This window comes from Mesoplodon densirostris, chromosome 14 (assembly GCF_025265405.1).
Source record: "Mesoplodon densirostris isolate mMesDen1 chromosome 14, mMesDen1 primary haplotype, whole genome shotgun sequence".
Taxonomy (NCBI): domain Eukaryota; kingdom Metazoa; phylum Chordata; class Mammalia; order Artiodactyla; family Ziphiidae; genus Mesoplodon; species Mesoplodon densirostris.
In genome coordinates this window covers 19,152,379-19,179,867 of record NC_082674.1, presented here as the reverse complement: position 1 = coordinate 19,179,867, position 27,489 = coordinate 19,152,379, and the positions used below count along the sequence as shown (strand labels likewise).

Genomic DNA, 27,489 nt, shown 5'->3' with positions numbered 1-27,489 from the left:
TATTGTCTCTGACTTAACTAAACGTATTTTATTTAGTAACAAAAATTTTAAATAAATTTTGTTACAGCTCAACTTCCTCAACTGCTTCCCTCCCAGGGAACTCACCCAAGACTGGCACCTCAGAGTGGGCAGTTCCTCAGCCTTCAAGATTAAAATACCGGCAAAAATTTAATAGTCTTGACAAAAGCATGAGTGGATACCTCTCAGGTAAGCGGCATACGGTGCTTAAGACTGTGCGAGAGTTACGATTTTATATGGGCTTCTATTAAAGAAATTTTATTTGAAGTTGTATTTTGTAGCTCATTTAAAATTTTAACATCCAAAAATTTTAGCAGGCATTTGATAAATACAAATAATGTTTAAGTTGTGTAAGAGTTCAAAGTTCTTATAATCAAATTGAGCACACCCAACTTTTTGGAAAGAAGACCTCTCCCTTGAGAAGGTCAAACCTCATCCTCCAGTGCAGTGAATGGAGAACTTCATGTGATAAGAGAGTGTGGCACTAAGCTTCAGCTCAGTTTCCCTGAGTCTCCTTCCTCAATGGTTCTTTCTCTGCTTGTCCTTCCAAATACCTCATGTGAGCATTGTTCCCCCTTTAAAGCTCCAACCCAAATGTAGCCATAAAACCTGACCTGAGATCCCCTTAGAACATTTGAGTCCATGCTAGAACAAACATCCAAACTTCACTAATTGAGGATAGTGAAGGGGGACATAAACAGAGGGTAATAGGCAAGTAGAATTCCCATCTTCTAACTTTCGCCTCTCTCTTCACTTAACAACGAATTATAGTTTAGACAGAGTAAAATGAGTGTTTAAAAATAATAGAGCTTTAAAGTACTAGGGACATACAATAGGAGATATTAATACTGAAGAAATAAGATAAAACATCTTATAGGAAGGGAGCATTGAAGCCCTATCATGAAAGAAAAAAGTTAGGATTCATATAGAGATTGAAGGTGAGGGCATTTGAGGGTGACAAGGAAGAAATCCTAAGAGCAAAAAGTACACGACATGTTTGGAGGATGAAAAGCAGTATATGAAATGGGAGTATGGGGTCTCTAGTTGTGCATTGGGGCAAGGGAGCAATAAAACTTTTGGAATTGATTGGAAAAGCTAATACGCAATATGCAATATTTTCTTTAAAGATACATATCTATGTGATAAAATCTTTAAAAAAAACAAGAACAAGAGAATTACACACACAAAATTCAGGATAGTGGTTGCCTTTTCTCGGGGAGGCATGGAGATAAAATCAGGGAACACAGATAGCTTCAAAGAATTTAGTAATGATCTAGTTCTTAAGTTGTATAATAGGTTAATGGGTGACTTTTATTAGTATACTTCATAACTTACAACTATATATGTATCAAATATTATATAAGAACTGTAAATTTCTGTAACTTTGTTAAATTATGTGGAACTATACTATATATGTATATATTTTGTGTGTGTTTGTGTGGTACGCGGGCCTCTCACTGTTGTGGCCTCTCCCATTGCGGAGCACAGGCTCCGGACGCACAGGCTCAGCGGCCATGGCTTACGGGCCCAGCCACTCCGTGGCGTGTGGGATCTTCCCGGACCGGGGCATGAACCCGTGTTCCCTGAATCGGCAGGCGGACTCTCAACCACTGCGCCACCAGGGAAGCCCTATACTATATTTTTGAGTAATCCTTTTTTTTTTTTTTTTTGCATTTTAACATCTCTGAAATTGGGATGTGTATTATCATCAGTGGTATCTTAACATTGTGTCATGTTTTTTTTTTTTTTTTGGCAGTGATTTTTCCTTCTTAGTGTTACATAAAATAATGGGGTGTCTTATAATCAATGACATCTTAGATTCTGTGAAATGATATTCAAACTATAGTATTTAAGATTAACATAAAGTCAGGCAGTTCTCATATTTGAAAAAATGAACTTCTTTGGGCCCTACATTTTGCATGGAAGTTTCTTTTTTCAGATTAACAGAAGTGGGCTAAAAAGACATGTACAGAAGTGTTCATGGCAGCTTCATTCACAACATCCAAAAAATAAATAGCCTAAATGTCCATCAACAGGAGAATAGATAAATAAATTATGGTGTATTTCTTTAGCAGAATACCTTGCAGCAATAAAAATGAACTGCTGATACATGCAACAACTTGGATCATTTCACAGATGTTGCATGAGTCAAAGAAGTCTGGCACAAAAGATCCATAATATTTAATCCATTTATATGAAGTTGAAGAACAGGAAGCTGAATTGATGGTGATAAAAATCAGAATAGTTTAGTTACTCTGTTGGACAAGGGACCATGTTAGAACCTTCTGGGGTGCTGGAAACATTCTGTATCTTGAGGTGGGTGTTAGTTGCATGTGTGCATACTCATGTAAAAATCCGCTGATCAGTACACCTAAAATTAGTACCCTTTGTGTATGTACTGCAAACATAGAGTATAAACAAAAGTGGGTTTGTGTTGCAGTATGAAGGGCAGTGGGGAGCCCACTGTGAGGAAACGTTCCCTTAATGTTACTTTATTTGTATGTGACACATTGCATGAAGGGTGTGTATTGTGTTTTCAGAAAATGTTATTATTCTTAGACTTACAAGAGTAAAGCTATATATCGGTAGTTAAGGAAAGGATTGATTTTCTTTGAAAGAAGAAGTTGTCTCTGGTGTCCTGAAACTGAGCATGAGCCCCACGTGTATGAGGACAGAGCTAACCTAGACTTATGTGGTATGCTTTGTTCAGCGAATGTAGCAGTTAGTGGTCTAATTTTTCCCTTTTGTTCTTCCTCCTCTCTTCCCCATAAACCCTCAGTCATGATTTATTTAGATTGATTCATTGACTCAAATATTTCCTGAGTCACATATCTTCTGGGCACTCAGTATGACACTGGAATGCAGACAAGAAGACATGCTCCATGTCTTTTTTTTTTTTTTTTTTTTTTTTTTGCATTACGTGGGCCTCTCACTGTTGCGGCCTCTCCCTTAGCGGAGCACAGGCTCTGGACGCGCAGGCTCAGTGGCCACAGCTCACGGGCCCAGCCGCTCCGCGGCATGTGGGATCTTCCCGGACTGGGGCACAAACCCGTGTCGCTTGCATCGGCAGACGGACTCTCAACCACTGCGCCACCAGGGAAGCCCGGCCCATGTCTTTGAAGAACCCATAGTATAGGTCACATAATCTCAGTGAATAGTGGTTTAAAAGTGCTGTGATTAATATGGATGAGAAAGTGACTAATGCTGAGGATGTAAGAGAGCGTTTCACAGGAGAGGTGACATTTGAGATGGATCTTAGAGGATAAATAAACTGCCTGGTAGAGAGTGGGGGGACTAGCATTTTAGGCGCAGGAAATAGGATATCCAGAGTATTGGCAGACCAGTAGTGTGCATGCTCGAGTGAGCTTCCTTAGTGCAGCTTCCTCTGCTGCCTCTCTTTGGCCTCTGTGTTACTCACATGGCCTGCACACATTTAAGCCTTCTGCCAGTGCACTTTTAACCATTGCATTCCTTCCCTTCCTCCTGTTGTTTGCTCTGTTGCCTAGTGCGAGGGGTCTGCTTTGTTATCTTTGTCCAAGGGTTGAAACTTTAGTTATAGATCCTTTCTTCAGGTTTGAAATAGCCTGCCATTTCTTTATTGGAAGAATCCTCCTTTTAACATAAAAACCTCCTCAAATATCACTTTTTATATGAAATCTATTGAGACGTATTCATTGAGTGAGGCTGTGAGCTATTTCCAGTGTGTTTCCTTTATGTGATTTCTATTAAATGGCCAGACAAAAAAAGGATGGAAAAGATTTTAAAATTATATAATATAAACGTTTGATTGCTTGTTATAATATGTGGTATATTTGAGGTTGTTCCATATAGAATACGTAGCTTTGGTTATCCAGATCTCTGTGTTCAAAGCTCAGTGAAGCAATGGGTTGAACGGCATCTGTGCTGGCTTTGTAGTGCAAGTTGTTGCTGAGGAAGAGCTGGCAGTTGTATCTCTTCTGTGCAGAGTTGTTTGGAGAGTCCTTGACTCAGGCTAAATGCAGGGTAGGGCTGACTCTTCTGGCACTTGCGGCTTAGGCACCTGAGAGTGGGAGGTGTAGCACCTGCTTTATTGACTAGGTGACCTTCTCTAGAGAAGCCTCAGGATTCATCATGGTCAGAAAGCCACAGACAAGCTCACCAGGAGTGAATGCTCCTCTGAAGCAGAGAGGGATTTTCTGTTCTGGATTATATTCACTGAAGATTGGGAGCCTGTAACAGAGACATATTTTTGTTTTCTCACACTGAGGGAGAGAAAAGAAGTTGAACAGTTTACCATGCATAGTAAGCATTCAATGAATGTTAGCTATTGTTATTATCAGTTGCTATCACATAAGTAAGCCCCCGTTGCACCTTAGATAGAGGATAATTTTGGATTACAATTTTCTTCATTACTTTAGCAAATATTAATTAAGCATCTGTTTACTAGGTGTGGGGTATACATTAGTGGATAAAACAGTCAAGGCTTTTGTCTTCATAGAACTTAGCATAATAGGGGAAATAGACAAACAGGTAAACAAGCAAACGTTACATTACAAATTATGGTATGAGATATAAAGGAGAAAAGCAGGAAATGTATTGAATGGTAGGGTGGACAGAGAAGGCCTTTCTGAGAAGGTGACATTAGATTTCGACTTCACAGGTGAGAGGGACCTAGACATGCAATGATGTAGAACTGTAGGACTTGATGTTGGACATGGGTGTACAGGAGAGGGAAGGCGCAGGGGGGACTTTTTGATTTCTGGCTTGAGCCACTGGATGGATTGTGATACCACTCACAGAGAAGGGAGGACTGAGGAAGAATGATTTGGGTGAAGGTTAGGAAGGGAGGCCTGGATGAGGATTGAAAGAATACTTTTATATGTATTTGGTTTAATATGCTTATAAAATACATACATTGATTTTTCAGTTGGATATAGAAGTCTAAACTTAGATGAGAGGTTTGGGCTGTGGATGTACATTTGGGAATCCTCAGCCTCTAGGTGCTGCTTAAAGTCATAGAAATGGATATGAATGCACAGAGAGAAAAGAGTGCCCAGGATAGATCTGTGAAGAATGCCAGCATTTACAGGTCATTTAGAAGAGGAAGAGTAGAGACAAAGGAATGATCAGAGAGAGAAGAGAATTTCTGAAAATGCTTAAGGAAGCTGTGCTTTGAGAGCTTGGCCTCTAATACTCTGTGTCGCTGGCTTAGTCCTTCGTGTCAGTCACTTGTGTGTACCATTATCTTCTGAAAGGACACGGGAGCACTTGATTCTACTAACTGTACACTTTAAACTCCTTGGTCCAGGGAATGTGTTTGTTTTGATGACTACTGAATGCTCAGTGTCTGGTGCATGGTAAAAGCCGATGCTATCCCAGGATAGCAGCAGTGTTATTTCAAGGGTGCAGCTATTTAAGTTTGCGTGACTTTAAGAGGCTAAAGAATTTTTTTATGCTTTTTATCACACCATCAGGTTTTCAAGCTAGAAATGCCCTTCTTCAGTCAAACCTTTCTCAAACTCAGCTAGCTACTATTTGGTGAGTTTGCCTGTTGATTATAATTTTTAACTATACATCTCTGTTATACTGTTCCTGTAAAAGTTCGTGACTCAAAAACATTCCATAAAAGCGGCCATGTGAAAATTAATGCAAACCTGTAAGCAAATAAAATTGCTTTGTAAAATGTTATCCTCGAGAATTTGGCATTTAATTATTTTACAAGTAAAACTTGTTTGCTTTTATATAATGCCTTCTATGGAGAATTAGAGAATATCTCATTTTTAATGTGGAGCTAAATGTGATTTGATGGGTGAATTAACCATGAACCAAGACAAGCCACCTTTTCAGAAGGAATATTTCCCTTTCCATTTCAACGTTTCTTCCCTCTCTTTTGTGATATGAAAATTAAGGGTAAAAATTAGCTCACTTTTCTGTGTGTATTTACTTTTCACTAAAATATGTTAACCCAGCTGTTCTACTGTCATTAATCTTGTTTTAAAAATAAAAAATTGAACTCTTCTGAAAATATTTTACTCTAAATAGACTCTCTAAGTTGTGAATTTTCATATTTTCCTTAGGACTCTGGCTGACATTGATGGTGATGGGCAGCTAAAAGCTGAGGAGTTTATCCTTGCAATGCACCTCACTGATATGGCCAAAGCTGGACAGCCATTGCCACTGACTTTACCTCCGGAGCTTGTCCCTCCGTCTTTTAGGTGAGTGCCTCTGTAGATGAAGGGGTATTGTTTCGATCATGTTTGGCAGACATGATTATTACTTTGAGATTTCCTGAGGCCTCTGCTCTAGTTTCGTGGAAAATCAAACATTTACATTGCCATTTGATTTTGGTATTTAATGAGTTACACGGAGAGAGAATAGATATTAGAAGTAGGTGTGTATTTTCACCATATTATAGATAAGGAAACTGATGAGTAAAGAGATTGAGAATAAATTTACCCAAGAATAGCAACTGGCTGAACCATGACTTGAATCCACATCTCTCTGGCTTGATAATCCATATACTGCTGTACTATATTTTAAATATCTTTAATTACATTCTAATATTAAATTGCTCTAGTCAGTGGTAGTCTATATAGTCTTGTCTAAAAATTCTCAGATCACATGATGCTAAATTTATTTGTTGTTTACTTTTCTTAGAGGAGGAAAGCAAATTGATTCCATTAATGGAACTCTGCCTTCATACCAGAAAATACGAGAAGAGGAACCTCAGAAAAAATTACCAGGTAACATCGAGTGTCCAAGTTGTATGTTTATTGTGAGTTCTCTTAAATTTTACCATGAAATATAAATGAATATTTAGAATTTTTAAATTCTTAATATTTTATATGCTGTACGAGAAACTATTTGATGAATGGGATGGATTTCAACATCAGTAAAATTAAGATAGTCAAAACTGAGAGGAAGAGACAGGTGTGTATATTTGGCAAGAGTGTATGTATTAGGTGTCCTAGTTAAAGTGTTTCTCCCACTTTTGGAAAAATCATTATAGCAAGCTTTGTAACGAAATCTTGAGCTTTAAAAAAAGTTTAAATACTGGTTGAAAAAGTACATGTGTAGATATTTTAAAATATTAAAAAGTTAATGACATATACCAAATATAACAAATATATAGCCATACAACTTTGGTTATCCTTGAAGAAAATGCTGAGAAAAAAAACGAAAAGTATTTTCATTGGCAGGAATAGTAAAATTATTTTTCTCTTGGATGGACTCAAACTTAGAGATTTGTTTTCCAAAAATGAATTCTTGTAAGAAAGTAAATATTTTACTATTTACATTTGAGTTAAAATTATCCTTCGGAGAAGTATCCACAGAGAAGTAGCAGTCACGTGATCACGAGGCATGAGGACGTTGAAGCTAGATTACAGGATCATTAGGCTTGATGTTGAAGAATGCTTACAATATACCTTATCTAGTTACGTTCGAGGACAAGCGGAAAGCCAACTATGAGCGGGGGAACATGGAACTGGAGAAGCGACGCCAGGCCATGATGGAGCAGCAGCAGAGGGAGGCAGAGCGCAAAGCCCAGAAAGAAAAGGAAGAGTGGGAACGGAAACAGAGAGAGTTACAAGAGCAAGAATGGAAGAAACAACTGGAATTAGAAAAACGCTTGGAGAAGCAGAGGGAATTGGAGAGACAACGGGAGGAAGAAAGGAGAAAAGAGATAGAAAGACGAGAGGTTATTTTTTTAAGTTATTTTATTTCCCAGGAAAATCATTTCATTTAGTAAGTGGCTACATTTCATTTGATAAAAAATGGTAATTTTTCTTGTGCTTTTTCTCAGCAGCATTCGTTCATTCTTACCCTGTACGAATCTGAATCTTCCTTCTCCTGTGGAGAGATAGAGGGTCCTTGCTTGTGAGGGGTTTCAGGGCTGACAGCTGGTAGAGAAAGTATGTCTGCAGGTGATACCTCAGTCAGTGCCAGATTGGTTGCAAAGCTGAGTTGAGTGAGGAGCCAGAGGAAGAAGTCAGTGTGATCAGGTCATTAAACGAAAGAAAGCTTAGGATCCAGAGTAAAAGGCCAAGTAATTGGAGAGGCAGAAAGAAGAGCTTGGGGAGTTGAAGGCCTTGAGAGGGATCACGAGAGTGGGCTTGCGCAGGTCCTTGGGAAAACTGGTGCTGTGTGGGGTCCCTGGGAGGCCTGGCTGTGTTTTCAAGGGCTGTGCATGGACCACAGTAAATTACAGTGGCACTGAAATAAGGTAAATAAAATTTTTTTCTTCCCTGATGACAGAATAAAGGTACAGTTATTCCTACTAACATTTGCATTTATGAAGTCATCCTTTTTTTTTTTTTTTTTTGCGGTACGCGGGCCTCTCACTGTTGTGGCCTCTCCTGTCGCGGAGCACAGGCTCCGGACATGCAGGCCCAGCGGCCATGGCTCACGGGCCCAGCCGCTCCGCGGCATGTGGGATCTTCCCGGACCGGGGCACGAACCCGTGTCCCCGCATCGGCAGGTGGACTCTCAACCACTGCGCCACCAGGGAAGCCCTGAAGTCATCTTTTTGTTTATTAAGGGAAAAGTAACTACAGCAAGAGGATGGCCCTATGAAGCAATCAGAAAGTCTGGTGGATGAATTTGCTTTTGTGGAAGTCTTTAGTTTAGGCCCATTGATAAAACTAGGTTTGCCCAGTTACCCTTAGAAACTCAAGCCCACTAAGTGCTAAATGCTGCCTCATCTGTACTTTGTCATTCCATCAGTTTTTGAATGAGGCAAAATTGTTAATTTAAAAATTAACTTTAATTCATTATTTTCAGGCAGCAAAACAGGAACTTGAAAGACAACGTCGTTTAGAATGGGAGAGAATTCGTAGACAGGAGCTTCTCAATCGAAGGAATAGAGAACAGGAAGAAATTGTCAGATTAAACTCTAAAAAGAAAAGCCTTCATCTCGAGTTGGAAGCACTGGTATGGCTATAGGTTTAAGTGAAATTTATCTGAATGATACTTAGAGTTACCTGTTGAAAAATATTATTGTTTTTTAAATCTACCTCATGAATATGTTATGTTTTAATGTAATTAAATAGTCATATTTTCATATGTGCTTTTTAACAGTTTAGACAGTATAGTTTACTAAAAAAGGATAGTGACTCGAAATGCTGAGAATTCTGTTGTGGTCTTAGTTCAGATGTGGATAAACAAGGTACTCTTGGGCAAGACATCTCCCTTCTCTGTGCCTCACTTTGCGTGTCTATAAAATAAAAGTTTGTGCTGGTTCTGTGATTTTCAGTTTTCAAACTGGTCTCTGGAAGGTGGTCTGCGGAGGTGGGAGAGGAGAGCCTAGGCGCTAGGACAGCGTCTCCTCTCCCCACTTCTTCGTCCCACGTTTCACAACAGAGAATCACCACATTTATCTGCTGTACTTTTATTGGAGTTTTATCTAAAATTTGCTTGGAAAAAAGGATTCTACTGCTAAAAAGAAAAAATGATTGGAAACTGCTGACCTAAATAATCTCTTAGGATTCCTTTCAGTTCTAAAAGACTATGGTTGTTAACTAATATTGGCCATTATGCTTATCAGTTTTTATATATCAGATGTCAGAGTACCTGTTAAAAGACTTTGCTTGAAATGCAAAGTGAGAATATAGAAAGGGTCTGAGTAAGGCATACTATTCTACTACGACCCTGTAATCCCATAAGCCTGACCTGATAATACAGTAAGATTTTGCAGAAAATGCATGTGTAGCTATGTAGTAGAGCCATATTTACATCTTGTTTAATTGTAGTCTAATGTTTTATTTGGTTGATGAATTGAATTACATTTTTTAAAAAATCACAATATCTTTCATCAGAAAGGTACTATTTTATGCCTTCAAATGAATAGGAAAGCATACCACAGTTGTTAATCATGCCATAGTACTACAGGACAGTCCTAAAAACTTTAACTTCTTTGTGTAGCTACTTGGGTATCTGTCTGAACCGTTATCTTGACTGTGTGTTTTTCCTTAAAAATACAATGGGAGGAAACCTTTTGATTGTTTTTCCCTCAAGAACTGGGGTAACACACCAAGCAGTAGCACAGATTAATGTGCAGAGTCTGGAAAGGTCCAGGGCCTATACTTATATTTGCTGAAGATAATAACATGATATCCAGGGTGGACACAGCATATTCCCTTCAGCGTGTATTTCTCAAATATGAAACATACTTTTCAGTAAAAACTTTCATTGTTGGCGATTTTTAACCAGGAGCCTCATTTTTCCTCACCCCACTTTATTTGCTAAGGCTGCCATAACAAAATACCACAGACCAGGTGGCAATTTTTATCACAGTTCTGGAGGCTGGAAGTCCAAGATCAAGGTGTCAGCATGTTCGATTTCTTCTGAGGCTTCTCTCCTTGACTTGCAGATGGCAGCCTTTCGCCATGTCCTCATGTGGTCTTTTCTCTGCCTGTGCATCTCTGCTGTCTCTATCGTGTCTAAATGTTCTCTCCTTATAAGGACACCAGTCAGATTGGAGTAGGCCCACCCATAAGACTTCATTTAATCTTAATTACCTCTTTAAATGTCCTATCTCCAAACGCAGTCATATTCTGAGGTTACTGAGGGTTAGGACTTCAACATATAAATTGTGGGGGACACAGTTCAGCTCATAACACCTCACCCTTCTTATTAGCTTCCATTGAGAATCTCTGCTGTTTTTTGTTCTGTTTTTTTTTTATTCTCAGAACAAGGTGAAAGGAATATTGGTATAGGAGAAGAGTAGTGTGGCCCCAAAAGACCCTCCTGTACACTGTTTAATTAGAAGAATTAGATGGCAGCATTGAGGATAGAAAAAGTTCAGAGAATGTAATGCTAATTGTCATATGCACACACTTATTCCTCCTTATTATTCTAAGAGATTGTTTATATTTTAATATTATGAATTAGTGCCTAAATGCTGAGTTCAGAAAAAAAATTCAGTGTGTTACGTTTGTGCTTTCTCATCTTCACATAATAGGCTCTTAACACTCACAGCAGTACGTTTCCTGCTAATAACTCTCTTGAGTTAACTTGGTTTTAGACATTTATCTTAGACTGAGTATAAATGATAAATGACATTTAAAATATAAATAAAAATATTGTTCTCTTGATAAGAACATTTCCTATTAGCATTTTATGTTACCATATGTTTCTCTTCCTATAGAATGGCAAACATCAGCAGATCTCAAGCAGACTTCAAGACGTCCGACTCAGGAAGCAAACTCAAAAGACTGAGCTGGAAGTTCTGGATAAGCAGTGTGACCTGGAAATTATGGAAATCAGGCAGCTTCAACAGGAACTTCAGGTAAGTCCTTTGCTGCTGAATTGTCCTTAAACGTGAGCAGTTATTAGTAATTCTTCCTAATAGAGTGGTTTTCACTTTTGGGGTCATGAACCCCTTTGAGCCTCTGATAGACGTTCTTCCTAAAGGTATGTGGATACACACAATCTTGTATAATATCAGGAATCTCATGGACTCCCTAAAACTGTGCTTAACACCTGGTTAAATTCTGCTTAATATTTATACAATATCTGGGCATTTACCACTTTGAGTTTTAAGTCTTTAATAAATAAATACATCATTTAATTCCATTTTAGTTTATCCATAAGTTGTAAGCAATTTACATATCATTCTATGTATTATTCCTATACTAAGTTTCAAGAGTGATTAAATCATGTTTTTACATTTTTAGAAAATTCTTAGACAACATTACAGAGTTTCTTTTTCTTTTTATAAGGAATATCAAAATAAGCTTATCTATTTGGTGCCAGAGAAGCAATTATTAAATGAAAGAATTAAAAATATGCAGCTCAGTAACACACCTGGTAAGTCTCTAAGGTTTGTTTTGCCTCTTGTATTCTTTTCTGAATGTATCAGTTATATTCTGTTGCGTTTTAAAATAGCATTATTCTGTTATAAATAACATTTTTTGTCTATAGTTAAAGTTTTTTAAATAATGTGAAAAATATTACCTCATGTTGGAGCATTTTTAGCAATAAAATGTAAATAGAAATAAAATAACAATTGTGGTCTGACTTCCTGTCTTGATACCATTTTTATTTATATATTTCAAATATCAATCAAATAAAATGTTACATTACAGTTAAACTTAAATGTTACATTACAGTTAAGCCTCAGTTTGGCTTGAACACAAGACTGTGTGTGCATTTTGGCAAAATCCTGCACTAATTGTAAAGAACTGTTCGTGAGGGGACTTTTCTATGGAGCCAAACCTGTTGGATTCTAGGGTGATAGTGTACAGCAGTGATAGGCCTAAGCAGACTGGTACACTCTTCCCAGACCTTTTATATCATCTAACTTTGTGATTCATGTAAAGAACTTTACCACCTTGCCCCTCTGACACCTGTGGAACAAAATATTCCAGTGTAATTTATGAGAATATAACATTTCTCTTGATTCAAGTCTCAACCAGGAAACTGAAGAAAAAAAAAATCTCTACATTGGATAGCATGCCAATAACAATGTAGCGGAAGAAAGATTTATTTAAAGAAAAGTAACTCTGCAAATGTGTTAAAACTAGCTAAAGTATCCTAAATGTCTCCCACTGAGTATCTGTCAGTTTTTTCATTCTAGGGCTCTTTATTACACTTTTGGTTTTTTAGGCGGGCCAATAAATAGGTTCATCCCTCTTCTTTGCCCAAATTCTGAACAAATTAAGAAATAAGGCAAAGGAGCGAGACATGAGAGACCAGAGTATCACCTCATTATTAATAAAGCTGATGTTAGACAGCATGGCTTATCTGAGCAGTACAGCTGCCCCTGTAAGACACTGGGTGCATGAACAAAAAAGAATGCAGATTCCTGTAGGCACTTCAACCTCAAGAAAGCAAGGGATAGGAAAGGTATAGGGCTGTGTACACCCGGGTCCTTATCTTGATCTCACCAAGTATTTAAGAGTTAGAAAGAAGCTGGGACTGTTGTTCTAGTAAAGGTCCCTTTACATCGAAGGAATACCAGGAATAGAAAATTTGATCTTGTGAACTACTCTTATTATGTCTCCCACCTTCCACTGATGTCTCGTCTCAGACAATCTTCCTTGCACAGGATGCTTTTCTTGGCTGTTCGAAGTGTATCAGCTCCTACCTTACCCCTCACAGGCATTCCAGAAGCAGGATAAGGCAGCACTCCTGATCTGTGCAGGGTAGAAAATATATTGTCATCTTCATTGTTGGTATTTGGATTGTGAAGAGAATGTAGAATATGTCTTATTAGGGGCCTGGTAGAGCTACTCTTTCTCTGTGGAATGTGATCCAATTTAGCTTTTATAAATTTATTAATCTTTGCTGTAGTCCAGTTTAGAATAGGAAGCTTTTATTTGGAGTTTGCAAAGTACCCAGTATCCCTTAGATTCCTCTGTCCATAATAGTAACCATTTAAGATTATCAGGCATGTGCCAAGCACCATGCTAGGCAGTTTTCATGCATTATTTCCTTTCATCTTTACAACAGCCCTGTAAAGTAGTCGTCGTTATTTCCATTGTGCAGCTTGGGAAAACTGAGGTTCACAGAGAATAAGTAATTACCCAAGATCATGTAATAAGTAGGTCTCAAATTCTTGTGTGTCTGACTCCTAAAGCCCACCACACTACCATGTTGCCTCTTTCAGTTACCTAACACAGTGCTCGTAGATGTGATATGATCACATTCAGTATGAAAGCATCCATTTTTACTCATGCTCATTTTCAATACTAAGAATGAATATTCTTTTACTGTTATTTTTCCCATTGCTTGTCTCCCACCTTGACTAGAATAGGACTCATGCCTTATCCTTCACTTTTACCTACCATTGAACAAAGTGCAAGGCCTTGCATATAGCAGATGTGTAATTTAATGATTAAATATTTATTGAAATACTGGAAAACTGTTAGAATTATAAGACAATTTAACAAGGTGCCTGGATACAAAATCAGCATATAAAAATCAGCAACTTTACTGTATATCAAAAGTATTTATTTAGAAAATAAGGGGGAAAAAGATCTCATTCATATCAGCATTCTCATTGTTAAATGAACAAAGAAGAAATGCACAGCCATAAAACTTTACTGATTGACATAAAAGATTCCTGGATAAGTAGATACGTATTATATTCCTGAATGAACTTGCTCAATATTTTAAAGATGTTATTATTTAGTTCTCTACTAATTCATCCACATATTCAGTTTTATTCAGGTTTCCTTAGATGAAACTTGACAGATAATTCACAAATTAACCTAGAAGAGAAAATACACATCATGAGCCAAGACTTAAAAAGAAAAAACATTGGTGGGGGGAGGAGTCTAGCCCTATCGTTTACCGAAACATGAGTTTTGAAGGGTATAGTACCTAAAATAATGTATTATTGATCCAAAATAGAAACAACACTGGAACTAAATAGAGAGTCTAGAAACAAGCCCATTTATATATATATATATATATATATATATATATATATATATATATATATGGCAATTTAGGATTAGATAAAGTTGGCATTTAACATCAGTGGGGAAGGGATGGGCTTTTGATAGTTACTATCTCTTCATTAATTGATTTGAGGGATAGTTGAAAGGGGGGTGAAGAAGCTCTTTACCTCACTTTATGCAGATATAAATTCTAGGTAAAGTGGGAGGCTAAACATAAAATATAACTCTAGAAAAAAATGTTACAGAGGAAAACATTTTTATAATCTTGGTGTCAGAAAAGTCTCTTCAAACAATACATAGAGCTATGAAGGAAAATATTTAGTTTACGATGAAATAAAAATGAAAAAATTTTCATCATCAAGATGTCATAAATAGTAAAAAAAAATTGAAATATATATGATACAACAAGTATTTAGAGCTTCTACAAATCAGAAACTAAGACAAGCCAATAGGAGGGAAAAGCCAGCAAAGGTTGAGACGAGACAATTCAAGATGATGGCTGATAAATGTAAGTAGATGGCCATATAAATAGATGTTTATCTGATTTCAGTAGTTGTCAAGAAAATACAAATTTAAATGACAATAAGAATTTTTTTGCCAGTTAGCAAAAATGAAAAATGAGTGATACAATCTCAAAAATTTACAAGCAGCTCATGCAGCTCAATATCAAAAAAACAAACAACCCAATCCAAAAATGGGCAGAAGACCTAAATAGACATTTCTCCAAAGAAGATATACAGATTGCCAACAAACACATGAAGGGATGCTCAACATCACTAATATTAGAGAAATGCAAATCAAAACTACAATGAGGTATCAGCTCACACCAGTCAGAATGGCCATCATCAAAAAATCTACAAACAATAAATGCTGGAGAGGATGTGGAGAAAAGGGAACCCTCTTGCACTGTTGGTGGGAATGTAAATTGATGCAGCCACTATGGAGAACAGTATGGAGGTTCCTTAAAAAACTAAAAATAAAATTACCATACGACCCAGCAATCCCACTACTGGGCATATACCCTGAGAAAACCATAATTCAAAAAGAGTCATGTACCACAATGTTCGTTGCAGCTCTATTTACAATAGCCAGGACATGGAAGCAACCTAAGTGTCCATCGACAGATGAATGGATAAAGAAGATGTGGCACATATATACAATGGAATATTACCCAGCCATAAAAAGAAATGAAATTGAGTTATTTGTAGTGAGGTGGGTGGACCCAGAGTCTGTCATACAGAGTGAAGCAAGTCAGAAAGAGAAAAACAAATACCATATGCTAACACATATATATATGGAATCTAAAAAAAAAATGGTTCTGAAGAACCTAGGGGCAGGACAGGAATAAAGACGCAGATGCAGATGTAGAGAATGGACTTGAGGACACGGGGAGGGGGAAGGGTAAGCTGGGACAAAGTGAGAGAGTGGCATGGACATATATACACTACCAAATGTAAAATAGCCAGTGGGAAGCAGCCACATAGCACAGGGAGATCAGCTCGGTGCTTTGTGACCACCTAGGGGGTGGGATAGGGAGGGTGGGAGGGAGGGAGATGCAAGAGAGAAGAGATATGGGAACATATGTATATGTATAACTGATTCACTTTGTTGTAAATCAGAAACTAACACACCTTTGTAAAGCAATTATACTCCAATAAAGATGTTAAAAAAAAAAAGAAAGAAAAATGAGTGATAGTATCTGGTGATAGGGATATGCAGAAACAGGTAATTTGGTGTCATTGTTGCTGGTACAGCTTTTTGGAAGGGCAGTTTGGCAGTTTCTGTCCAAATTTAAAGTGTGCACATCCTTTTACATAGCAATTCTTTCACCTCCTAGCCTTTTAAAAACTTCCATGTGTGCATTAAAATGTACATACAAGTATGTTTATGGCAGCATTTTTATTTAATAGTAGAAGATCAGAAACAACCTAAATGGCAATCAAAAAGGGAACAGTTACATAAATTACGGAATAGCCATAATGTGGACTACCAGGGAGCAATTTTAAAGAATGAACTAGATCTAGATGTCTTTAATGGTGAGATGTGTTATTAAATTTAAAAGAAGTTGCCAAGCAGTGTAGACAGCGCGATCCCATTAAAGCCCCATGGAAATGCTGAATATGCACATATCAGGTACCTAAGAGGTGGGTAGGAGTTGAGATGAAGAGAGACTTTTTTACTTTTTACTCTATATGCTTCATTTTATTTGAATTGTGTACTAGATTTCTGTACTTTAAAAAATACAATAAGTTTTAAAATATGTACAGTTGACCGTTGAACAACGTGGGTTTGAACTGCACAGGTCCACTTCTATGCAGATTTTTTTCAATAAGTAAATACTACAGTACTACACAGATCCATGGTTGTTGAATCCAAGGACTTAGAACTCTGGATATGGAGGAACTGCACCCACGTATGCTGAGGGCCAACTGCAAGTTATACTTGGATTTCCAACAGAGCAGAGGGCCACCCTCCAATCGTTGTTCAAGGGTCAGCTGTATTTAAACAGATGGTAAGATTGCTGTCTTAATTTACTGAAATGCAATCTGCATCATATATTTCCATCCAGTTTTTTCATCCTTACCTAAATGTGTAAGAAAAGGTCATATAAAATGAAGCTCTCTGTTCCTACCTCCTAAAATAACACCACTGAATGATCCAGTTAGTAATATTTATTGAGTCCTTGTAGTGAATATTCCCCTATTCTTGGGAGCACTGAGAATAAATAGAAAGCTACTTTAACAATAGGTGCTATTAATTGAGTATTTACTATGGGCCAGACTCTGTACTAATGGCTTTATATCATCACCCCATATATGAGGTGGGTGATATAATGCCCATTGAATAGGAGAGCCTGCAGGTCAGATTGGTGAAGCACCTTACCCAGAATGGAGCGTCACTTCAAGTTCTAGTTCTTTTGAGTACAGAACCAATGCTTATAACATTTCCATATGAGGATCTTCCAAGATATGATCCGAAAAAGGGAAATGACTGCTGATTGTTTTTTCCCTTGAGTTGATCCACCTTATGTGTGTATAGCCTTTGGCTCTCTAGTTATACCAATTTGACCAGACAATAAATGTTAATTACTGGTAATGACAGGAACTTCTACCAAATGTAAACTGTATGATGTTTGTATTTCAGATTTAGGAGTCGGTTTACTTCATAAAAAATCATTAGAAAAGGAAGAATTATGCCAAAGACTTAAAGAACAATTAGATGCTCTTGAAAAAGAAACTGCATCTAAGCTATCAGAAATGGATTCGTTTAACAATCAACTAAAGGTATTTATCTTCTATTATATTCATTTTTAGTTAGCTGCCTTTTACCTTCCTTATTTTGATTTAATTGAACGAATAACTGAAGCTATTATTGTTATATGTAGTACATTTCATAATGTTTTTTATAATTTGAGCTATACCAGAATTGCAGGATTGTTTTTAATGTTCTCTGTGTATTATAAACATTAAGTCGTGTAAATAAACATATAATTTACCATAGTTTCCAGTTTTTGATGACTGTTTTTATTGGCACCTATACATTTAAAAAATAATTACCTTTGTCAGTATTAGGATTAGATTAGATTAGATTTGTCAGTATTAGATCTCAGCCAGAATGATCTTAGGCAAATTTGAAAATGGGAAATATGGAACATTTTAAATAGTCCAGGTTGTAGAGGCTCTTTTAACACACTAAATTCTTTTTTTTTTTTTACAATTTAATTAACCTTTGTGAAATAATGCCATAACCAATGAAATCCAAAGCATAATTTGGCACTAAAAATTTTGCATGAAAAGTAGATTCATGATTCATTATTTGCTGCAGTGGCAGAACAGATGTCCAAAACGTATACCATATGCTTATCATTCTGTGCAGTGTTAGTTGTATACTGAAGCCATGCCCGTGAAAGAAAATATTAAAAGCTAGCAACCAGAGTAATGGCACATGATTAGAATTTGGGACTAGTTTCAGTTACTCCCTTGCTAATGAAGCATGAAGTTTTTAGAGCATAACGTATTACGAAGCTTTTCAGGCAGCTCTCTGTCTCTTCATGTGACTTTCATTTTGCTAACTTATTTAGAATAATGTTACACCAACCATAGAGTAAACAGAATGGTAAAAGAAACCATGGTGGCTTCAGTTAAGAAAGGGAAGTTTGAGGTGAATAATGTCAATAATACATTCTACACGAGCATATATTCTGTAGGAAAAAAATTTAAAGAAAACCAAATAATTTGTCCTTGATGGACAGACAAACCAGCCAAGTTATCTTCCCTACATTATTTTTTTCTAAATCTGTACATAGTTTAATTGGCTTTTTATCTGCCTTATCTTACAGTGTGGGAATATGGATGACTCTGTTCTTCAGTGCCTTTTGTCTCTGCTAAGCTGTCTCAACAACCTCTTCCTCTTACTTAAGGTTATTTTCTAATATCTAGCTCCTTTTCTTTGAGTTACTTTACTATTTTCTTTTTTAAAAAACTAGACTATTCTTTGCATTTATCTAAATATCCTTGTTTGAAATAACATATACAGTTTAGACACTTTTCTTTCTGCTTGCTTGAGTATCCTTCTGCTGTCTCACTGCCTGTTTGAGTCTAATGCCAGGAATCAGTAGCGTTGCCCAGAGTAACCTTTCTCATGAGGAGCCCAAGACACTGAGAAATATTTCCTGGTTCCCGTACAACATCCCTGTGAGTTGGGCTAACTGATGGGATGATTACTCATTCAATTAAAAGGGAAACTAAGGGAGTGTGAGATTAAATTATTTACCCATATCACTGAAATTATTGTTTAAAGTAAAACGTATACCTTCTGAAATCTAGTGCAAGGTTATGTCATGTATATATCAGGCTGCTTCCTAATACTGCTATAAGATTTTTCTTTAAGAAAAATCTTAACCAACAATGCAGGTGCAGCTTTAGTTTTGTCTAGTTATCAGGCCTCATATTTAGATACGCTTGCACCACAGATAAAACTGTTTAAATCATATTTATAAATAAGTAGTTCACTTTGTCATGATAGCACAAAGAATATTTTAAAACATTCAATGAATTCCTATTTTAATTTAGTTTAAAGAAAGTTGCTTTATATTTACTACTTGCTGACCCTAGTAGAATTTTGACTGTATTCTACTCAGTACTAAAATGGATGGCAATAGGGCAATTACATATATATACCCAGTGAAGACGAGAACATAAGTAGAGCTCATTTGTTACCTAAGCAAAGGTAGGGCAGTTGGAAAGATGGTATCATCCTTTCCTTTTTGGTTATAGCATGAATGGCCAGATTATCTGGTTTTAGAACTTTTGCTGCAGATCACACAGAAATGTAAACCTAAGTGTTTCTTCAAGTATACAGTGCAGTTTGATGATATTTGTGGACTGTACTCACACACAGAAGTCTGATTCTTTGAGTTAGCATTTGATTCTCCACAGGCTAGCAGGTTATTCTTGTCTCTTGTTTCCCTTTCTTCCTTCTGCCTCCTGCTTTCCAACCTTTCACTGCTTGTTGAGGTTTCATCAGAGGCAATTTAGGAACGTAAAAGGGAATGAGACCTATACTGTCAGAGTGGTCAGGAGACCGAGTGTTGTTACAGAAAGCAAGGAAAGAGGCTTTCTGTAGTCATTGGAAATGATACAGAGCACTCAGTTAACTTAGTACTGAGAAGTATCCATTGAATTGTCAACAAGGAGACCTTTAAAGACCTTTCTCAAAGTGCCATCTCAGTTGAGTGACCAGCAGAGGCTGGATTACAGCAGATCAGGAATGAATGGAAGCTGAGGAGGGCTGGAGTGCGTGTAAACAACTCTTTAGGAGAGTGAAAAGAGAGCATGAGGAAAACTTTGTTTGTTTGTTTAGGAAAGATGACAAAGGATACAAAGTTTCAGTTATGCAAGATGGATAAGTTGTGAAACCCACTGCACAGCATGGTGACTATAATTAGAAAATTTCAACTATACAATGCAGTATTGTTAAGAGTATATATCTTTTTTTTTTTTTTTTTTTTTTTTTTTGCGGTACATGGGCCTCTCACTGTTGTGGCCTCTCCCGTTGTGGAGCACAGGCTCCGGACGCGCAGGCTCAGCGGCCATGGCTCATGGGCCCAGCCGCTTCGCGGCATGTGGGATCTTCCCGGACTGGGGCACAAACCCATGTCCCCTGCATCGGCAGGCGGACTCTCAACCACTGCACCACCAGGGAAGCCCAAGAGTATATATCTTAAACATTCTCCCACAGAAAGGGAGAGAGGAAGGAAGGAAGGAAGGGAGGGAGGGAGGGAGGAAGGAAGGGAGAGGGAAAGAGAGGAAGGGAGGGAGGGAGGAAAGAAAGGAAAGAAAGGGGAAAGAAAGGGGGGAGAGAAGAAGAGAAGGAGTGGGGGGAAGGAGGGAATGGTAACTATGAGGAAATGAATATGTTAATTAGCTTGATTATGGTGATCATTTCACAGTGTATATGTGTATTGAAGCAGCAAATTGTATACCTTAAATATGTACAGTTTTTATTTACCAATTATACTTTAATAAAGTTGAAAAATAAAATAATAATTAGGACCACCCTTGAAAGTGGTATCACCTTTTTGTGCAGCATATGGATACATGAGGAATGGATAGTTTCTGTTAGGACAGGAGAATGGAAATGGAGAAAATTAAGCTTTTTAGGTAACTAACCTTATCCATCTCAGTGTCTTAAAGATGATTGCCAGGCTTAAGCCAAATATTTCGTTGCTGAATTCCCAGCACCTAGAACAGTGCATGGAACATCATGTATGGCAATACACACTTGTCGAATGAATTAATGGTTTTGAATGTTCTCAGTCAGAAAATATACAGCATTTAGAGTTAGTATTGGTATATAGAGTTTATGAGAAAAAAGTAGAAAGAAATTAGTCAAAAAACAGAAAACCATGTATCCCAGGTTTTAGGAAAACTTCTGATTCCATGTAATTTATTCTTTTAAGTAAAGGCTATTTTTTAAATCAAAAAAAGGCAGAAAGAAAAGAAAGACAAGACTTAAGTAGAAGAGAGAGGAAGGGAAGGAGGAGGAAAGTGAGAGATTGAGATTGACCGTATAAAGTAGTGATAACTGATGGAGCAAAGTCCCAAGGAAGCAGATTAAGATATAATCTGGAGCATAGATTGAAGGACAAGAGAAAAAGAATACTTCCAGTGTAACATATGGGGATAAGATAGGTGTGAAGTCGGTTAAATTTGTTGGTGGAGAGTAGGAAGTTGATAGCTTCAAAACCTAAAATCAGAAGCAAGTTGGATCATTACAAGGAGTCTTCATGGGTGGTTGAGGACATGGAATAACTCAAACTAGACTAGAAGGAGATGGATGCAGATGCAGGAAGTTTTATTGTTTTTGAGATGGAAAAATGAGGGAATTCCAGTCTGGCTTAATGAGGCAAGATTATTGGCTGGTAGTGAAAAGAATGAATGGAAGATTGGGAAATTTCAGGAGTGAAAAGTAGGCATGAAATACACATCTTAGTGGGGGTGGGGAGTGCAAGCTTAATAGAGGAACACAGTAGGTGTCCTGAGCAATGTTGAAAGCCTATTTGAAGTTGGAGTTCATGAATTTAAGTAGAAAACAGCAGGCCTAATTGTGTCTTTTTTTTCCCCACCAAAGTTCAGCTGTTTATGTGTAAGTGTGGAAAAGGATGATGACATAGGTTAATAGATTCGTACGGGTTTGAGGTTTTAATAGACATGGGCAGAGAGGGAGGAACAAGGGAGCTACAGATCTTAACAGAGTAACTGTGATAAACATGAACTCTGAAATATGTACTGGACATGAAGGGATATGCAAAGAGGAAGGGGTGCTGATGAAAAAAGAGAGGATGATGGGGTCAGCAGAATGGAGGTCTCAGTGAGGTTGGAAACCTGTTGAAATGGATGTACCATATATAAGAAAAGCTTGAAGGATAAGAACTTACGTTTGGAAAATGGGATACTGATCAGTGGTAGTTCTCTTTGTGATGATGACAAGATTCAGGGTATAATAATGCAAATGGATTAAATGGAGTAAAAAAAAATCATTGTTGAGGAGATCAGTTGTTTTGTTTTTTCTTTTTTTAGTTAAAATGGGAAGTTATATTTTCGATGGATTTTATCACAGTAGAAAGTTATAATCCTCCTACTGTGATGCTCTTAAACTTTATAACCTTCTTAAACCATATATACTTTATTATAATTGTGTTTTATAAAGCTATCTATACAGAAGATCTATTGTCAGATACTTACATTTACATAAATCCTATTTGTGTTTTTCAGTATTTTTTTCAATAATTCTGAGGCAGGAAAGGAACAGTGCCAAGGGATAATTAAGCCTTCTTTTCTGTATAATATTCACTTGGAAAATTTTCCTCCAGTGTGCTGAAATACATATGTTTAGCCCCAAGAATGAACATTGAGAATGCTTTTGAATTCATAGTTTCTGGTCACTTAGAATGACTTAGCAGAGCTGCTCAAGTCCTATCAGCACCCTGGACACCAGTTCTTACAGTTTTCAACTCAGCATCAAATAAACCACATGCTCTTAGTTGTTATTTGACTGATATTTCCCAGGTTACTTTTTCAATCCCTACCTTTCTTTTTTTTTTTTTAACATCTTTATTGGAGTATAATTGCTTTATAGTGGTGTGTTAGTTTCTGCTGTATAACCACCTATATATGAATCAGCTATACATACATCCCCATTTCTCCTCCCTCTTGCGTCTCCCTCCCACCCTCCCTATCCCACCCCTCTAGGTGGTCACAAAGCACTGAGCTGATCTCCCTGTGCCATGCAGCTGCTTCCCACTAGCTATCTATTTTACATTTGGTAGTGTACGTATGTCCATGCCACTCTCTCACTTCGTCCAGGCTTACATTTCCCCCTCCCCATGTTTGAGGAGATCAGTCTGAGTTGAGGTTTTGATGGGGTCATCTACATTGATGTCAAAGACTGGAAGAATAATGAAAATGAATGAATGAGGATCAGTGACCAGGTGATCCATAGATGACAATAAAGAGGAATGGGAGGGTGGTACTGCTGGATGTTATTCTGAGCCTCAGAAAAAGATGGAGTTTGTAAGAGTAAGAAGAAATAATCATCTAGAAATGGCAATAAAGAGCAAAGAATATAGTCAGGCCAGAAACTGGTAAACCATCCTCAACCAAGCAGTCAAATTTAACATTACCCAAATGGCAGAAACTGACATTATGTGTCTCCTGATATGATGCACTGAAAAAGACACATCACTTCTTTTTTTTCTTTTTTTAAAGACATCACTTCTATACTATTTTTGCCAAAAATATTTCATCCGTATAAGTGTAAGGAAATAATTAGACAAACTCAAATTGTGGTTTGGTCTGTAAAATAGCTGACTAACCCACACTCTAAAAATGTGAATCTCGTAAAAGATGGAGGAAATCTTCTCACAATAACGAAATGAAGTGTATGGTCCTTGATTGGATTATGGAGCCAAAAAAAAGCTGTTATTAAGGACAGTATTTACACTATTGGGAGGGAACATCTTTTGAGTATGAATTCTGTATTAAGGTTATTATGTCACTGTTAAATTTCTTTAGTTTGGTACTGACATTGACACCGTAGTTACATAGAATAATGATGAAGTTCTAGGGGTGAAAGCATCAGCGTCTTCAACTTAGTCAAATTTTTTGTAGATCTGAAAGTTTTCAAAATAAAAACTTGGAGAAAAATTGCGTTGCAAAATGTTGTCAAATGTTTATGAAAATGAAATAGTAGAATAAGTCTATTTTTAAATTATAACAAAACACTGGAAAATGGAGAGGAGATAGGGGATAGTGTAAATGAGCAGATTCCCCATAGTCCATATCAGGAGTCAATAACTATTTTCTAATTCATAAATCAAGATATACTAATAATAGTTAGGATTTATTAAAGGCTTTATCTGTGACTGGCACTGTTCTAAATGTTTTACTTATATCAATTTATTTAATCCTTAATATTAACCCGATGAGGTAGGTCCTATTATTTGTTCACATTTCACATAGGAGTAAATTAAGTTGCCCAGGGTCACACAGGTAGCAAGCAGAAATTCAACCCAGAGAGTCAGGATTTGACCTTAAATGGTTATATATTTTTTAAAAAAGATGAAAATTTATAAGCTAAGTGTTCAACTTAAGAAGCTAGAAAAAGACTAGTGTAATAAAGGGAAAAAAGTAGAAGGAAATTAGTGAAACAGAACACAGATATTTAATACAGAGAATCAAGAAAGCCAAAATTTGACTCTCTTTATAGATTAATAAAATTATCAAACCTTTGGCAAGACTTACTTTAAAAGCAAAATAAAAATAAAGGAGTGAAAAGGAGCTATAACTAAATACATTGCAAACAATAAAAGAGAAGGGACTATTATGAAAAATTTTGCACATAAATATGAAAACGTAGGTGAAATGAACAAATCAGAATTTGCTGAAACTGGCTCAAGAAAAATAAAATATTTAGGTAGCTCTATTGTCACAAAATATTTTAATTCCATAGTTTAAAATCTTCCCTAAAAGAGAATCCAGACCCAGAATTTTACTGAAGGAATAAATAACTCCAGACTTATACATCTGTTTCAAAATGTAGAAGAGGGAATATTCCCAACTTATTGTATGAAACTATCATAAACCTCAAAATTTGATAAGAATAGTATGAGAAAGGATCATTATAGACCAATTTAGCATAGAGGCAAAAATTCTAAAGAACATTGAAAAGTTGAATGTGGAAATTTATAAGAAGGATACTCCATTATGACCAAGTTGGATTTATCTTAGCCATGCAAAGATGATTTGACATGTAAAACTGTTGACTGTAATTTGCTATATAAACAGATTAAAGGAGAAAAATAGTATGCTCATCTCACTAAATGCAGAAAACGTATTTGATAAAATTTAACATCTATTCATGATTAAAAAATGAAAAAGTTATTAGCATATTAGGAATAGAAGAGAACTTTCTTAACCTGAAAAGAATGATCTATTATTCCGTTAAGATGGAGTACAATTCTTTTCCTAAGTGCAGATTGTTTACTTCTTTTCAGTTAACTGATAGATTTTTTTTTTAATTGAAGTATAGTTGATTTACAGTGTTGTGTTAATTTCTGCTGTACAACAAAGTGATAGTTAACTGATAGATTTAACCAGGACCTCTTGGAAGCATGACTTAACTCAGAGGAGTGAGTGAGTCTAATGATAAGAATTTCTAGAATCATTGTAAGTCAGGCAGAGGAAATGTTTTTGGGAAGCCCTGTGGTGCTCTTCAAATCTTATTAATATGCATAGACTATGGTTTATGTATTTTCATGCATCCAGTAAATACTAATTAAATACTAATTAAATAACTACACTCTACCAGGCTTTCTCTTGGGTGGGGATACCTTGATGAAAGACAATCCTGTTGTCAAGAAACTCACTCCAGTGGAGACAGTCATACAGTCAGAAGACGCTGCCTGTGATAGGGGAATGCACAGAACGTCTTGGGGAGCACAAGGAAGCTCGTTATTTCACACACTGGAGGAATGGGCTAATGAAGGAAGACTTGGAACAGTATTTTAAAGGACAAGTTAGAGGGCTACCCTTACAGCCATATTAAGATCAGACATTAATTTGGCTCCTCTTCACTCTCCTTTTAAACTTATAATTCTATTTATGACTTCAGCCAATAATATAGCTAATATTTACTGAGGACTTACTATGTGCCCTGCCCTATTGTAAGCACTTTATATGTATTAACCCATTCAGTCCTCATAGCAGTGTTGTGAGGCATGTACTATAATTAACCCCATTTTACAGATGAGGAGGCTGTTAAGTAACTTACCTAAGATTATTCAGCTAGTCACAGATAGAGCCTGATTCAGACCTTGGCGTTCTTATTCCAGACCCGTGCTCCATGTGCCCTTATCACTAAACCACACTGCTTCTCCACAGATTGTAACCATTGTATTCTTCGCTTTTCAATAGAGTTGTTTGATGTTTTTTTTGAACGTTTTTTTTTTTTGATGTGGACCATTTTTAAAGTCTTTATTGATTTTTTACAATATTGCTTCTGTTTTATGTTTTGGTTTTTTGGTCGTGGGGCATGTGGGATCTTAGCTCCCTGACCAGGGATCGAACCTGCACCCCCTGCATTGGAAGGCGAAGTCTTAACCACTGGACCGCCAGGGAAGTCCTGTCAATAGAGTTTAGAGAAAGGTGCAACAAAGAGAACTACAGAAGCTGAGATCTGTGAAAACTTTGCTATGAATGTAGTATTTGTATTCTTGTTGTCTTAAGCTGCAAGTCTTGATCTTAGACATTTTGGGCATAGTCTCTGGATACCACATTTACTCAGATTAGATCTACCATTTCAATCAAGTTAAAAGGGTTCATCTATAAAATATTAAGAAGTAGAGCTTAGGTTGTTTTCGTTTGTTTGTTTGTGGTTTGGAGTTTTGTTTTTGTGTATAGATAGATGCCCCAAGACATCTTTTACCAAAAAATTCTATCTAAATGTTGTTGAAGCTCCCACCTTTGCCATGAAGTCTCTTTTGTTTACTTTAGGTTTTTGTGGGAGTTTCTTTGTTTTTTGTTTGTTTTTCCTCTTCCTTATCCCAGGCTTTTTCTACTCCCTTGTTCAGAATTCTATAGATTCCAAGTAAAAGAAATTCAGTTCAAAATAGTTAAGCTGAAAAGAGTGGTTATTGCAAGAGTACTAAGACCATTGACTGAATCAGTAGACGGGGCAGTTCCTAGACACAGGAATGAAGTTGGAGATTTGGTTCCCCCAGCACTCCCTCTCTCTCCAACTCTATCTCTAATCTTTGCTTTTCTCTTTCCTGTTTTGACTTCATTCCTACCCCTGATGGCCTCACTAGGAAGTGGGGCAGCTCCAGGTTTACCTTATCCCATTTTAATGAGTTTAGTGAAGGAAAGACTTCTTTCTCCCCTCTTCAGTATATCTGAATCCCGGGAAGGGATTGTGGCCCAGCCTGGATCATGTGCACATCCTTTGAACCAGTCATTCTTGCCAGGGAGGTGAGGTGCTGTGATTGTTTAGATCCAGTGACCACACTTGGGTGGGAGTAGGAGCATTG

General features: G+C 37.0%; 1 protein-coding gene across 8 annotated transcripts in view; it reads left to right on the top strand.

The window, feature by feature from the left end:
• The window catches only part of ITSN2 (intersectin 2), a 165,188-nt gene that overhangs the window by 54,631 nt on the left and 83,068 nt on the right, over nt 1-27,489 (top strand). For all 8 annotated transcript variants that reach the window (XM_060116785.1, XM_060116782.1, XM_060116780.1 and 5 more), the window contains 9 exons: nt 68-207; nt 5,472-5,535; nt 6,075-6,212; nt 6,655-6,740; nt 7,434-7,696; nt 8,779-8,928; nt 11,144-11,284; nt 11,718-11,805; nt 17,547-17,686. In XM_060116785.1, coding sequence (XP_059972768.1) covers nt 68-207; nt 5,472-5,535; nt 6,075-6,212; nt 6,655-6,740; nt 7,434-7,696; nt 8,779-8,928; nt 11,144-11,284; nt 11,718-11,805; nt 17,547-17,686 — 1,210 coding nt within the window. The remainder of the gene's footprint in view (nt 1-67; nt 208-5,471; nt 5,536-6,074; nt 6,213-6,654; nt 6,741-7,433; nt 7,697-8,778; nt 8,929-11,143; nt 11,285-11,717; nt 11,806-17,546; nt 17,687-27,489) is intronic.